Here is a 15,535-nt window from a genome sequence, read left to right on the forward strand (position 1 = left end):
GGAAGGAGGGGGGAGGGGAGACTGTGGGGGCCGCAGGGAGAGGAAGGTGGGCTTTGATGCTGGGCACCTGGGCCCAGGGGACTTTCTAGGGTGGACACAAACTCAGAGCAGGACCGCTAAGCGGTTGCGTGTCCTGCCCAAACACACTGGGAGGGTCCAGTCCCAGCTGGAACAGCAAGGGGACCGCGCCTGGCTCCAGGGCTGACAAAGGAGAGCCTGGGTAGGGCGGGGAGCCCTGGAGTCTGGCAGCTGGATTTGGAGGCCGAGGTGGGAAGCTTATGGGGGTCATTGTGGAACCAGTGTCTACACTCATAGCTGGCCTGGCCTGGGGATGGGGGACAGGTCCCACAGCTACACTGAGACGAATCTGGAGAAGCCCAACTCCTCCTCGGACATGTGCAGGGGAGGCATCGGGATCACGCTCCCCTCGGGGTCCTGGAAAGGGGCTTCCTCTTCCCCTGGAGTCTGTAAAGACAACGGGGTGGGGGTCGAACACAGAGCCCAGTTGGGGGAGGCGGTTCTCCAGGCAGTTGCTGTGTCCTCCCAGCCTGTTCCACGGGCTCCAGGCCTCTGTCCCTCTGCAGGGACACAGGCCCTAACGACGCCTCCTCTTCCCCCAACCCCAGGCTCTGCCCCGCCCAGTCCCTTCCCTCCCCCCGGGGAAGCATCCTCAAGGCTTTAGGCCGGGGTCTGGCCACAGCCATGGGCATCCTGTGGGCCCAGAACTCTTACAGCCTTGACCCCCCAACTAGTTATTTGGGAATTTTATGGACCAGAATAAAGAGGGTGTTTAAGGTAAGAACCGGGCTTCCTGGGTGAAATGGCCCATGTCTACGGATGGGTGGGTGGGCAGATGCTGGGGTGGCTGAGGAAAGAACCCGCCCCCCGCTTCCCTGCACTGTCAGGTTGGGGGATCCAGGCCCTGGGCCCCTTTGTCCGCACCTAGCTTAGATACTGGATCTCCGTGTAGAGGCTGGCAGAGGGCTTGGGGCTGGCAGGAGGCCCAGCGGGCCTGCAAGGCTGATCACAGCATCCCCGGGGTCCCCGCTATTCCCCAGCGTCTGGAACAGAGACTGGGTCGCAACAGCCCATCCTTGGCAGCAGGAATAGTCTATGGGGAAGGGGACGGGGAGGGGGCAGGCAAAGATGGGGAGGTCCAGGAGGGGTTCTGCCAGCGTGACTTGGGACAAGCCACTTCATCTCTGAAGCTCAGTGTTGTCAGATGTAAAACAGGGACAGTCATTTTTTCCCCTCTGGGTTATAATGGTATTCATGATAGCAACTCACCCCCCCCCACAAACGGGAACTTCTGGAGAGATTCCAGATATGTTTTCTAACTTTTTTTGGTTTTGGTGGGTAGTCTCACTCTGTTGCCCATGCTGGAGTGTGGTGGCACGGTCACGGCTCACTGCAGCCTCGACCTAATGGGCTCAGGTGATCCTTCTGCCTCAGCCTCCTGAGTATCTGGGATTACAGGCACACGGCACCACATCCAGCTAATTTTTGTGGTGGTATGTTGCCAGGCTGGTCTTGAACCCCTGGGCTCAAGCGATCCTCCCGCCTCAGTCTCCCCAGCGCTGGGATTACATGTGTGAGCCACCACACCCAACTGATTTGCTTTCCTTCTTGTTATTTCTGTCCTTGAAAGCAGAAAGGACAGACAGGCTGTGGGTTCAAAGATTCACTGAATAATAATGGCAGAGGAAAAATTCTTACATAGTCATAGGACTGAGCAACCCTTCTCGGATCAGAGAGAAAACAGGCCCAGGAAAGGGAGGCAGGTGGTCCAGAGGCAGCGGGGAAGCCCGTGCTCTGACCCAGGCCTGACTGCTCCCAGGGGTCCTCCTGTCAGGACTGCCAGGCCCATTCATCTGAGGCTCCCTCACCCCGGCAGGTGGGCAGAGCAGAATCTGGACTGGCTGAGGCCCCCAACCAGGTCTCCCAAAGGCGCAGCCTGCCCCGAGGGGTCCTGGCCAGCGAATTCTAGGGTCAGATGGGCACTGAAGCCAAAGAAAGCCGTTCCCATTTTCTGGGTATATATGGGGTTTGTCATCTCACCCTTTCCCAAGCGAAAGGGGAAAACGGAGGCTCAGAGAGGTCATGTGACTGGCTGGACATCACACAGCTGGCGAATGGCTGAGCTGGGACTGTCTGGCCCCAGACCCAAGCTCTGCCCCTACACCATGCTGCCTGTCCTGCCTCCTAACCAGACCCCTGCTTTTCTCGAGAGCTAGCTGCCAGGGCTGGGAATGGAGGTAGAAGTCTGAGCCTGTTAGAAATGCAGAAGTACACTTGATCTTAGCCAAAAGGCCGAGAGAGGCTGAGGTGAGTGGATTGCCTGAGCCCGCGGGTTCGAGACCCGCCTGGGCAGCAAGACCTCATCTCTACAATAAATCAAAAAATCAGCCGGGCGTGGTAGCGCGCACCTGTAATTCCGGCTACTTGGAAGGCTGAGGCGAAAGGATCGCCAGAGCCCAGCAGGTCGAGGCTGCGGTGGCCCGGAGCGACCACTGCACTGCAATCTGGGCGACCGAGTGAGACTCCAACTCAAAAAAAACCAAAAAACAAAAGGAAATGCAGAAGTGACACCTTCAGTCTACAGGGACGAGATAGGAATTAGGGCAGAATCCTCAGGGGAGGAGTGGCTGGGGGGGCAGGGAGGGGGAAGGAGATTTCCCTGATGCCACCAATCAGGGCCCTGCCCCTCAGCTCTACCCATGGTGAGGATGTTGCGGGGGAGGCCCTGGCACAGGGGAGATGGAGCTAGACCAAGGATTCCCGATGCCAGTCCCATTTCCCACAAACCCCGTATTTTGGCTTTGTGTCTCGATCCTAACCCAGCCGCTGCCGGCCCTGGACCACCACAAAGTGTCACAGCAGTCAGGCACACCCAAGGTCCAGTGTGACATGTGATCTCTTGCCTGTCTCTGTGCTCACCCTGTGGGCAGCCGCCCTGTCCAGCAAGCACAGAGGATTATTTCGGGTTGCCAGGTCCGCCAGATCCGTGGGACCCCCGTTTCTAGGCACTTGGAAGAGCGACAGAGAAACAGGGACGCCTTGGAGAGCCAGGGCCGAGTTCTGATTGGAGCCCAGTACCCCAGCCGGCCCCTGGCTTCCCAGAGTGAGGGTCTGGATGGTCCCACGTTGAGGGACCAGGGGTGTTCTGTGTCCTGAGGCTGGAGGTGGAGTCTCGGGTGGTGGACTCCATTCCTCAAAGCCTCATCCTTGGCTCTGGAGGCCAGAAGGCACTCAGGGCTGTGCACCAGCCCCTCAGACCTCAGTCCCTTCCCCCAGTGCTGCCTCTTGCAGGCTGGGTCACTGTGGGCAAGTTCATTATCCTCTCTGAACCTCCATTTCTTCCTTTGTAAAGTGGGAGAAAATAATACACCTACCTCGTGTTAGAATTGCAAACATTCAGTGACACACATAAAGCCCTGACACATAGTAGGTGGGTGACCATCCTTCTAGCAAAATCTCTATGGGAAGGAGAATGCTAATCTGACCCTTAATACTTCTCGCACAGTCTCTACCCACTTTGGGGGCTTTCTTGAGGCCAAGTCACACCCCCTTCCCTCTTTGACCTGAATGTGGGCCAAAGCCCCCCGCCCCACCCCTCCTGTGCTACCTCCGGACTCTGCTAAAAGCTACGGAGAAGCCAAAAGGAAAACACACCATGAAAAAGCAAAGGCCCTCAGCTGGCCAGTCCACGGGCTTCTGCCTCTGACCCCTGGCGGGGACATTGTATTTCTCCCTCCGGCCTCCCCTGCAGCTCCGTTGCCCGCTGGCCTGGTGCCCTTTCCTGTCTCCTCTCTGCCTCAGCAGGGACAGGGACAGGTGCCCCAGTCAGCAAAGCGACCCAGGCATACCCTCCCAGAGTGGGTGACCTCCTGGCACCCCAGCCCCTCTTCCGGAGCTGGGTGGGGTGCGCTCTGGGCCCCAGGATGCACAGCCCGGAAGCGGTGCTTGGAAGATGGCCTGCAGCGACCCTGTGTGGCCCCCATGGGTCCCCGTGACTTTTCCCTCAGTCTCCTCCGCCTCCTTTGGCCTTGCTGGGTTTCCTGAGGCAACAACAGCTGCTTCCTATGCCTGCCTGAGGTGCCTCCCCCAGACCCTCCCTGAGGGGACCAGGCCTCTGTCTTTTGTCCTCACTGGCGCCAGGAAAGAAGGCGCTGTGGCTAGGCCCCCTTTCCTCCCCTGGTTGGGAGCAGTGGCGTCTCAGTAAACAGCTGCAGGGGGGTAGGTGGGTGAGGAGGTGGGTGGGGCAGGTGGGCTCTGCCCCTCTGAGGAGTGCTGGTGTGGGACTGCAGAGTCTCTTCTTGCAGGGGTAACCTCTCTCCAGGAAGGCGGGCACTGGAACCCCCACGCCCTCTGGCCCTCGTCCCCAGAGCACCACCCTCAGCCTGGGTCCCAGGGCAGCCATGCCACCTCGGTCTCAGAGCCAAGGAATGCTCAGAGGAAACACCAGGTGTTCTGGATCTTGCTGACCATCACTCTGCTGTGCTGCCCAGGCAAGCCCTTTTCCCCTCTCTGGGCCTCAATTTCCCCTTCTGCGAAGGTCATGAGAGTCTGTGGTACCGGTGGAGGCCCTGGGCCCCACCCCTGAGGGTTCAGCTGGGGCTGGGCTCGGGGTGCATTGCTAATAGCAACCTGCCCCCCGGTGTACTGGAAGGTGGTTTCCTCCCATCGGAGAGAAAGATTGGACTGGGTGACCTCAAGGCTTCCTCTCGACTGACCAGCTCCAACGGTCTCTGATTCTAAAGGAGGGTGGGAAGGGGTGCTGGGCCTGGGAAGAGACATTCACACGGCTCCTGGTGCCCACCCTGCCTGGCACCTGGAGGGAGAAGAGGCATACGGAGGGGCACTCTGTCCTGCTTATGCCCTTGAGGGGATCTCAGGCAAGCCTTGCCTCTGGGCCAGACACAGAGGCCCGCCCAGGTAGAAAGACACAGAGGCAGGACCGGGGACTCCGACTTCCAGCCCCAGAGGGATCCGAGCTCGGACATCGCCACCTCCGTCCTTACCAGGTGTGAGAGGTAGACCTTCTCGTTCCTCTGAGTCTCTGCAGCCAGTTGCGCTGAAAGAGACGTAGGAGGAGCACCTTGAAGCCAGGAGTAGCCAGGAGTGGCCTATAGCTGCTCCCAGAGATGAGACTGGCCCCTTACACCTGGGATCAGGGGTTTCCTGCAGGGAGTAGGCAGATGGGGGGGCAGGGAGCCCCTTCCAACTCAGCCCCTTGGGAATGTCCTCAGCTCAGCCCCTGGCAGTCACCTGCTGAGAGCCTGGATCTGGCTGGGAAAGAAATCTGTGTACTCAGGTCAAACCCCAATGGGCATATAGGACCCCTGGCGTTTTCTTAAGATGCAGATTCTTGTCCAGTACGGTGGCTCATGCTGTAATCCCCGCACTTTGGGAGGACGAGGCGGGAGGATTGCTTGAGCCCAGAAGTTTGACACCAGCCTAGGCAACAGAGTGAGACCTCATCTCTTTAAAAAAAAATTAACCAGGTATGATGGCATGAGCCTGTAGTCCTGGCTACTCAGGAGGCTGAGATGGGAGGATTGCCCAGGAGGTCGAGGCAGTGGTGAGCCATGATCATGCCACTGCACTCTAGCCTAGTCAACAGCGTGAGACTCTGACTCAAAAAAAAAAAAAGCAGATTCTAATTCAGCAAGTGGGATTGGGGCCTGAGAGCCTGCAATTCCGACAGCCTACCTGGGGATATCACAGTGCCAGCTGGGACCACAGTTTGAGAGGCTAGGTGCTAAGTGGCCGTGAGGTTGTGACTGGGAATGCTCCCACCCTATATGTTCCCTCCCGGGCTCCTCAGAGGGGAACTGGGGACACGGGTGAAGCCAACGTTTCTTCATGGGGGACCACAAAGGGAGGAGCCAGAAAGAATGCCCAGGAGCCCCGTGGCCACCTTCACTGGACAACACTGTAGACACCCTCCCGGCTTCACCGTTTCCTAGCTTCCTAGCTACGCAAACACAGGGCAAGCTGCGCCTTGGCGCCTTGCCCTGAAAAATGGGTGCACACAGCAGCGTCGGGGAGAATCGTCAGACAGTGCCGGCGCCTGGGGGCTCTCACGACTGCCAGGTCAGTTCATCCCTTTCATCTGTCCCACCCAGCACGGAGTTACAAGCCACACGTGGCCATTGGGCACTGACATGCGACCACTTCACGCCACACCGGGGTTGGATGACCCAACATGGAAAGATGGATGTAGCATATGTATCACTATTGTCAGATTGCCTCTGTGTTGAAGTGGTAATGTTTTGGATATATTGAGTTAAATAAACTTTTTTTTTTTTGAATCAGAGTCTCACTGTCGCCCAGGCTGGAGTGCAGTGGCACGCTTACGGCCACCATAGCCTCGACCTGTGGGACTCAGGTGATCCTTCCACCTCAGCCTTCCAAGTAGCTGGAACTACTGGAACGTGCCACCACGCCTGGCTAATTTCTGGATTTATTGTAGAGATGAGGTCTCGCCAAGTTACCCAAGCTGGTCTTGAACCCCCTGGGCTCAAGTGATCCTCCCGCCTCAGCCTCCCAAAGTGCTGGGATGACAGGTGTGAGTCACCACCCCTGGGCAAATAAACTATATTATTAAAATTAACTTCACTAGTTTCTTTTTACTGTTTTTCGTGTGGCTACTAGAACATGTTAAATTACTCAGATGGCGTGTATTCTGTTTCTGTTGTGTATCCCTGATTTGAGGAAACCAAGGCTCAGGGTGGTTAGGTGACTTGCCCGAGGTCACACAGCTATGGAGTGGCAGAGCCAGGATTTGAATCCAAGCCTTTGAAAGCACCTCTAGAGACCCGGCAGCCGGAGTGAGGCCATAGTGTCCACCCCATTCAGGTTCACGTGTTCTGGCCTGCGTTTCCTCAGCAGTCCATCCCTACACAGGAGCCGACCTACAGACACCAGGTCACTGGGCTCCAGGGAGGGCTGTGACTGACCAGCTGGGACAGACAGGAAGGAGTTGAGGGACTCCCCCACGGGACTTGCTTTTTCTCAGTGTTGACCGCCTTGTGATTCCCTCAGAAGGGAAGAGCAGGGCTTCCAGCGCCCGTTTCTCAGATGGACACACTGAGGCCCGCAAGGTCTTTCCGGCGCTGGGAGCCTCCCGCCCTCCCCCCACCGCCCTGCTCACCTTCCTTCCTCCCCCGGAGCACGTGACTGCCGACAGCGATCAGGCCGGCGGCCAGCAGAAGGGCCAGCAGCACCAGGACCGGGGCAAGGATTCGGACCATCGGGATGGATGTCCTACAGGGACATGCAAGGAGTCGGGTGGTGGTCGCCAGATAAGCCACAGTCTATGTCCTTGGGGGGTCCCAGTTCTGGGCTGAGAAAGCCAAGCCCGGGGTGGAGTCCAACTCAGTGCGGCCAAGACTGGTGGAGCATGGTCGGTGACAGGCATGATCAAATCAGCGCAGACCCAGAAGCCAGACGGCGGGGTTCCAACCCCAGCCCCACCCCCTTCTAGACGAGTGATCCTTGGGCAAGTGACATCACCTCCCACGCGTCAGTTTCCTCCTCTGTAAAATAGCTGTTGTGAGGACGACACGGTTTGGGATGTGTAAAAGGCTCAGTCCAGTGCCTGACACAAGCCAGGTGTGATGTCAGTGTCAGCTGTTAAACTCCGCGACCACCAGCCCAGGCATGGTGGCTCATGCCTGTCATCCCAGCACTTTGGGAGGCCAAGGTGGAAGGATCGCTTGAGGCCAGGAGTTGGAAGCTGCGGTGAACCATGATCAAGCCACTGCGCTCTAGCCTGGGCAACAGAGCGAGACCGTGTCTCCAAAATAAAAATAAAAACCCCACAACCCTTGTGTAAATGGGCAAGAGTGGCCCAATTTCACACTGGGGAAACCGACGCTTGAGAGATGAGGGGACTTGCCAATTGCACGGTGGTGTGCAGAGGAATTCCCAGAGGCCTGTATCTGGGTTGGCATCACTTAGCATTCTTATCCTAAGTCCAGCCATGTCCCTTGTCTCTCCTGAGATCAGAGAGCACTGGGACCACAGTGTCTGGTCAGCCCTGTCTGGTGTGGAAGGATCCACCCCCTCTGCTAATCCCAAGGTCCTCTCACAGCTGGATCTGGACCTGTCAGCAGTGGCTGGACATCAGCGACCGAGAGCAGTCATGACCCCCGAGAGCCGACGCCAGCCCAGTCTCACTCCCATCTTCCTGATTCAGGGAAGGAAGAACACTTTTTCTTTTATGCACAGCCCAGGGCAGGGGCAACGCGTGCAGGCAAAAGCTTCTGAATGGCGTGGCTGCTGAGGCTGGGGCAGTGAGGGAGGTGAGGACAGGGGCCCGGGCGCACCTCTGCCTCAGGAGGGCCTGCGTCCAGGGCTGCTGTGGTGCAGATGTCTGCTGCTCCAGGGCCCCTGTGAGGGTGGACAGGGCTGAGATCTGCCCTGTGTGCCACAGGTGTGGCCACGGCCGGAGGATGTGTCCGCATGGAGGAAGGTGTGTGGGGTTCCCATTTGCCCTACGGTTTAGGGACGGCCTGAAAGATAATGGTGGTCTCCTGGGGCTCACCTGGGCTTGGAGCTGCCGCTCCTGGGCGCAACACTGGTGTCCCTGGCTGTGGTGGAGTCGAGCGGCACGGCCAGAGGGGAGCTCCCTGCATGAGAGGTCCCCACGTGAGGAGGGGTCCCCGTGTGAGGGGGGGTCCCCGCATACGGAGAGGTTCCTGCGTGTCGCGGGGTCCCTGTGAACGGACGGGCCCCGGCCCCTGTCTTCCCCTGCGTGGCCGTGGTGACTGCCGGGGAGAGAGCAGCAGACGCTACAAGTTCAAAAACAATGCCTCAGTGCCTTCCTGGCCCCTGTCTTGCTCACATTCCTGACCCTGACCTCGATCCCAACCCTTCTCCTCCCCAGACCCAAGTTCTCAGAACATCCCCGGGACATCCCAGCAAGCAAGCAGGTCTACATGGAGCTGCGGGGAGCAGGCGGGCCGGACACTGGACTCGCCCACACCTGGGCAGACCCTGCAGCCTGCTTCTGGGCAAAAGCCTGCTCCCCCGTGGGGCGGGCCCGTCGCCCCCACCCCTACTTCCACAACCTGTTCTGGTGGCCATGTGGTGGATGCCATCCTGCCCTCCCCTCACAGTCCTGGCCGGTGATCACCTCCCTCCTCATTTCCTGTCACCATCTCACGCCCACCCCTAGCAGCCTCCGTAAGGCAGCCACGGGGCGGCCAGGCAGGCAGGCGGGCCGGGACCTGTGGTTGAGCCCAAGGCCCGGTTCTTCTCACCGGCCCCAGAACCTGGAGGGAGCTGACTGAGCATGAGTTTCGGGTCAGGATGGGAGAACCCTTCACTCACTCCATTCTGGGCGCCGGGTGTGCCCAGGTCTTGCCTCGGGCTGCGGGCTCCTGGTAGCAAGAGGCTGCAGGGAGGGGGAGGGGGAGGGAGGACAGCAGGGCCCTAGGGGGAAGGGAGAGGCTGCTCTCAGGGCGGCTCCAGCCGCTGCTCCGAACCCTTCTTCTGCCTGGGGCTCACCGGCCTGGCCTTGGTGCGGGCCCACCCCCTCCCCACCTCAGCCAGCCAGAGCCATGGTGGCAGCGCAGGACCCATGGCCTCTCCCTCCCCCTTGGCCTCTTGCATCCCCGCCCCTCAGCCCGCTCCTCCATGCCGCCCTTCCCAAGGATGCCTGTTTGTCTCTAAGATCTACACTGCCTGCCCTCTGCTTCAGAACAGCCGGTGGCTCCCCATCGTCTAGAAGCAGACGTTCAAGGTTGCTAGCACGTCCTTCAAGGCCTCTTCCATCAGACTTCGAACCACCTTGCCAGCCTCACCTCGCTCGCCACCTGGTGCTCTGGTCACAGAGCTGCCCTCTGGCCCCCATCACGCAAGCCTCCCGCGGGCTCCGTGCCTCCGACACACTATTCTGTGCATGACGCTCTTCCATCCCTGCCTAGCATCCTTCTCTGTTCTTGAGAGCCAGCTATGAGTTCGCCTCTCTAGAACACCTTTGCGGGAGGAGCACGTCAGTCTTTCCTCTGAGCCCCACAAGGTTCACCGGCCGGGCTGGGCCTCCACGAAGGCTGAGCACCCACCCTTTATGCCTGGCACAGCGGGCAAAAACCCGGTGGGTCGACCGCCCAGGAGCTCCGAGTTCCCCACGTGCCCACGCCCACCGGCCACCCTCTAGTCCCTTGTGACCACGCGCCCTTCGGGACCCCACCCCTACCTCTGCCATTCCCAGGCTGAGCATCCATACCCGAAACGCCTGGGGCCAGAAGTGTTTCGGATTTCTGATTTTTGTTGGATTCAGGAACGTTAGCCTTCTATTTGCTGGTTCGGCATCCCTATTCCAGAAATTGGAAACCCCAAATGCTCCAGTGAGCGCTGCCTTTGAGCGTCATGTTGGCATGCAAAAAGTTTCCGACTTTGGAATAGTTCGGATTTTTGGACTAGGGATAGTCAACCTGTAACACCAGGCCAATTTGTTCTTGGGCTCTTCTGAGTTGATGACCCACTCTTCTGCAAATAAAGAGCGTCTATCTTTTTCTTTCCAACAGGGACTCTCTGGGCCTTGTCATATCTCAGTGTCTGGGGCCCCCAGGCAGAGAACAGAAGAGATCGCAGTGGGGACATGTGTCCTGTTCTGACTTGCCCAGAAATCCTCCTCCTGTCTCCACCACACACGGGGAGGTGCCGGACATGGCTCCCACCAGCTCCTGGGAATTGGTTGCTAAATTTCAGGAATTGTCGAGACCGTCGTTAAGCTGCCATGGCTGGAAACTGGCCACAACAGGAGCCTTTACACCACAGAAATTGGTCAACGCTACGAACCAGAGTCCCCTGTCCGTCTGACATGCCCAGCACATCACTGCCAAGAGTCTTCATTTCAATGTCCCAGCTGTCATCAGAGAGTGGGGCCACAAGGTCTGATGCAGGAGGGTAACATAGCATGCATAGATCACACACAAATAAGAATAATAAGTCCAACCCAGGAGAGCCTCAGATCTACGAGGGGGGAACCCCAAAATTCTGGAATTTATTTGTAAATTTGGATGTATTCTTACACGTCAAAGCTTCAGTCACCTTCCAAGTACTCTTTGTTGGATGCATTCCACCCATCAAGACGCTTTTCCCACGGCTCAAAACAGTTTTTGAATTTGTCCCTTTTGATGCCTTTTAGTGTTTCTGCTGTTTTTTGTTTCACCTCTTCCACACTGGCAAAACATTTCTCTTTGAGGACTTTTTCATCTCAGGAAACAGAAAAAAAAAAAGGTGCCCAGGGTGAGATAGAGTGAATAGGGAGGGAGGGTCACGCTGTTTGGGGCCAAAAACTGCAGAACACTCAGCATGGTGTGGGCAGGCAGGTTGTCACGGTGGGAGAACCAGTCACCTGTTCGCCACAACTTGGGACATTTTTTCTGCAAATCATGATGCAACCTTCTCAAAACTTCCAGATAAAAACTTTGGTTGACCCTTTGATCCGAGGAGCAGGTTCTGAGCGTACTCCAAGGGGTCCGCTTTCCACAAGGTAATTCTATTTTTGGGGGCCCCCTCTCGTAGGCAGAATTGATCATAACTGGGTAAAAATAATCTTAGGATACAGATAATTACTGAAAGAGATTGGAGAATCTTGCAATCGATGGAGAATATATTCAATGTGGTCGGATGCTGCTGCTATTTTTAAATTTATTAACATTATTGCTTTTGAGTTGGGTCTCACTCTCTTGCCCAGGCTGGAGTGCAGTGGCACAATCACGGCTCACAACAGCCTTGACCTCCTGGGTTCAGACGATCCTCCCATCTCAGTCTCCTGAGTAGCTGGGACTACAGGTGCATGCCACCATGCCCTGCTCACATTTTATGTCTTTTTTGTAGAGACAAGGTCATGCTATGTTGTCCATGCTGGTCTCTAACTCCTGGGTTCAAGTAATCCTCCTGCCTGGGCCTCCCAAAGTGCTGGGATGACAGGCGTGAGCCACCATGCCCAGCCAGGTGCTACTGTTATTGTCTGGTGAGTTTAACTTTATTTCCTGAATTAAAATAAAGGCTCATGGGCAGTAGGGTCAGGCCTGGGGCTGGAATGGGTCCCAGCTATGGGGCCGGGAGAAGGAAAGAGTAGACACCAAAGCCAGCAATGACCTGTGTGTGAATCTTGGCTCCACTGCTTTCTGCTTGAGACCTTGGGCAAGCCACCCAGTCTCTCAAATCCTAAGGCCCCGTCTGTGAAATGGGTATACAAAGACCTACCTCGATGTCACTGACTGGCAGACTGGGGCTCCCACTCCCCTGGGCCGCCTCTGGTGTCTTTCTCCTTAGCTCCACACAGGGCTGAGGGGAGTCCAGGCACACTGACCGCGCCCATGGCTCCTGCCCCAGGTCCCTGGTGTCCTGGCACCCAACACTCCCCTCCTGCAGACACTCTCCCCAGAGGCTGGATCCCAAGCACTTCTAGCACCTGTCCCTGAACTTTAAGATCTGGGGCAGGCCCGGTGTGGTGGCTCATGCCTATAATCCCAGCACATCGGGAGGCTGAGGTGGGAAGATTTCCTGAGACCAGCCTGGGCAACTTGGCGAGACCTCGTCTCTACAGTAAATCAAAACATTAGCTGGGCATGGTGGTGTGTGCCGGCAGTTCCATCTACTTGGAAGGCTGAGGTGGAAGGATCACCTGAGCCCAGTGGGTCGAGACTGCAGTGGCCGTGAGCGTGCCATTGCACTCCAGCCTGGGCGACAGAGTGAGACCCCCAACTCAAAAAAAAAAAAAAAAAAAAATCTGGGGCAGAGGAGGCAGGCGGGGGAAGTGGAGCCACAGCAGGGTAGACCAGCATGGCCGGGACTCAGATGCGGCGCCAGTGGACCCAGCCTCTGGAGGCCTCAGGCACCTTCCCGACACCAGGCGGGGGTCTTCTTTATTCCCTGGGACACCCACCTTGTCCCCGACCCATGGTAATCTCCCTGCAGCACCTCGGTGCAGAGATGAAGGCCCTGAGTTAGCCCGGGAGGGTCTGGGCTCAGTCCTACCCGCCCCTGCTAGCGGCGACCGCGGGCAGCCAAGGCGAGAGAAAGACCGCTGCTTGGGGGTCTGTGCCCAATGCCCCTCGGCACGGCCCCACGAACCCTTGCTGCGTCCTGGGGATGCTGGAGGTTCGTGCCAGGCCGACAGCCCAGCCCCCGCACCTGCTGGACCGCAGGCCAGGGAAGGACCTCGCTGCCCCCGTTACCTGTGAAGACGACCAGAGAGACCAGGAGCGACTCATCAATGCCCAGCCTGTCGACCCCGCACCAGTATTTTCCCGCGTCACTCAGGGAGAGGTCCCGCAGCGTCACGGTGAGGGCCAGCTCCTGCGGGTTGTCGCTGAGGGACACCCTGCCGGCCGTGGTCTCCTGGCCTCCGCTCACGTAGAGGGTGCCCGCGCAGCGGGAGAAGAGCAGCCCGCCCTGCCGGCACCAGTATTTGCGGTGGGTCCTGAGCTCTTCCCGGTACGTGCACCGCAGGGACACGGTGTCACCTTCAAACCCGCTGACCGCCTTCGGGCCCTCCAGGGCTTCATAACCTGAAACCACAGCAGGGGTGGGGTTGGAATTCCCGCTGTCCAAGTACCAAGGTCAAGCGCAGAAGCTTCCCTTTTACGGGGAGGAGGGAAGGCTTTCCTCGGTCCCCCCTCCTGGAGACTCCCCTCTCCCCGGGGGGGACCTCAGGGCCGGGCTGTGGCTTTTTCCCTGAGCCCACATGTTGAAGGGTTGGAAGAGGGGGAACGTTTAGCTTCAGACAGCTGTGAATTTGAATCCCAGCACGGCCATCAAGCTGTGTGACCTTCGGGAAAATGCTTGACCTCTCTGGGCCTCTGAGTTTTCTCATCTATGGATGATGATAATGCCCTATTTCATTGAATCTAAGCTGCTATCATCTGTAAGACACACCATCATTTTATGCACCACTAAGAAAAAAACATTAGCCATCAAACAACCCACATCAGTTAAGCTGCGTCCTGACTGTAAGTGTTCATAGGTAAAGACAGAAAACAGGCCTAGGATTTGACCAAAGGCCACCACTCAGCTCTCAGCGTGGCCAGGAGGGGCGCAGCAGAGAGTCGGCCAGGTAGGGGGTGCCCGGTTGGCTCCACGCCTGGTGCCGGGCAGGAGAACGAAGATCAGAGAGGCAGAGCCACCACCGCGACCCCACAGACCCGAGGGCGTTGGAACCCGCACCCGGCTCCGGGTTCCGGGAGCAGCAAATGCCTGCCGGCCTCTGGGGGCCGAGGAGGCTGAGGGGGGTGGGGCGGGGGGAGCTGGGTGGGTCCAGGTCAGGAGGTCCTTCCTCTGCGGACCCAAGGCCGCACCCGCGTCTCTCCCATGCCATGCCCCCTCCCCATCTCACCTGGGAACACCAGGCAGCCCCACAGCAGAACCAGAGGCCGCATGGTGGGTGCCGGGCGCCGGAGCAGGCCGGGAGCTGAGAGCTCGCGGGGGCCGCGCGGGGCCGCGGCTTCCTCCGGACGAGGAGGGGCGGGAGGAGGTGGAAGGAGGGGGGAGGGGAAGGCCGCAGGTCGCCCTCCCACGCCCCGCCAAGGCGCCCGGGCCCTCCCCGGACTTGCCCTGCGCTCCGCCCTGCGCGCGCCTCCCGGCCTGCAGGCCCTGCTGGCGCGTTCCCCAAACGCGCGCCCCTTCCTGGGGGGCTCAACGCGGGCTTCGTGCCCCCCGAGGGCTGGGTAGGTGGAATTCGGGGGGCCTGTGCATTTGGACGGGAGAAAATTGCATGCTGACTCTCACTCGCCTCTGACCGATGGGAAGCTTTCCCTCCTGCTAGGAGTGTCGTCAGCAGCGCCTGTCACTCCGGGACCCGCAAAAACCGCAGACACAAGCACATCCAGTGGCCGCCGTGTCTCCGAATTCCAGAATTCCCCTCCATGCCCGGAAAGTCATTAGGCGGTAGACCTGCCCCCGCAGCCGGTCGCTTAAAACGCCAATAGCGAAGCATGTTTATTGCTCTGGGACACAATCATAAATAGTTTGAAGGCCAGGCGTGGTGACTCACACCTGTAATCCCCGCACTTTGGGAAGCCGAGGCGGGAGGTTTGCTTGAACCCAGCCTGGGCCACGTAGGGAGACCCCGTCCCTACAAAACAATTAAAATTAAAATAAAAAAAAATAGCTGGGCGTGGTAGCATCCCCCTGAGGTCCCAGATACTCGGGAGCCGGAGGCGGAAGGATTGCCTGAGTCCAGCAGGTCGAAGCTGCAGTGAGCCATGCCCATGCCACTGCCCTCCAGCCTGGGGGACGGTGAGACTCAAGAAATAGTTTGGGAACCACTTACGTAGTATTAGTTTTCTCTCATGCGCATGCACTTCGTTGCATGTATTTATGGGCCATTATTCGAAGAGGGGTCCACAAACTTCACTAGGCGGCCATGGAGTCAGCGGGACAGGGATTAAGGGTCCCGAGAGCCCCTCCTCGGCCAGCGCCTCCCGGGCGCAGTACCGCTCTTGGTCAGGGGGCGGCGGTGCGGGCGCGGCTGAGCCCCCCCAGCCTGCCCAGAGGTCGGGGCGTCTGCAAA

General features: G+C 58.5%; 1 protein-coding gene across 1 annotated transcript in view; it reads right to left on the minus strand.

Annotated features, from left to right (window-relative positions):
* Nucleotides 1-14,402, minus strand: part of CD300LG (CD300 molecule like family member g) — a 20,729-nt gene extending 6,327 nt beyond the window's left edge. Inside the window, exons 1-7 of the mRNA XM_008074212.2 lie at nt 14,360-14,402; nt 13,203-13,535; nt 9,340-9,441; nt 8,552-8,798; nt 7,157-7,269; nt 5,022-5,074; nt 356-465 (exon numbers count right to left, since the gene is read on the minus strand). Of these exons, the coding sequence (XP_008072403.2) occupies nt 356-465; nt 5,022-5,074; nt 7,157-7,269; nt 8,552-8,798; nt 9,340-9,441; nt 13,203-13,535; nt 14,360-14,402 (1,001 nt within the window). The remainder of the gene's footprint in view (nt 1-355; nt 466-5,021; nt 5,075-7,156; nt 7,270-8,551; nt 8,799-9,339; nt 9,442-13,202; nt 13,536-14,359) is intronic.
* Between the last annotated feature and the right edge of the window lie 1,133 nt (nt 14,403-15,535).

Source organism: Carlito syrichta, unplaced genomic scaffold (assembly GCF_000164805.1).
Source record: "Carlito syrichta isolate Samal-C Ts95f unplaced genomic scaffold, Tarsius_syrichta-2.0.1 Scaffold316369, whole genome shotgun sequence".
Classification (NCBI taxonomy): domain Eukaryota; kingdom Metazoa; phylum Chordata; class Mammalia; order Primates; family Tarsiidae; genus Carlito; species Carlito syrichta.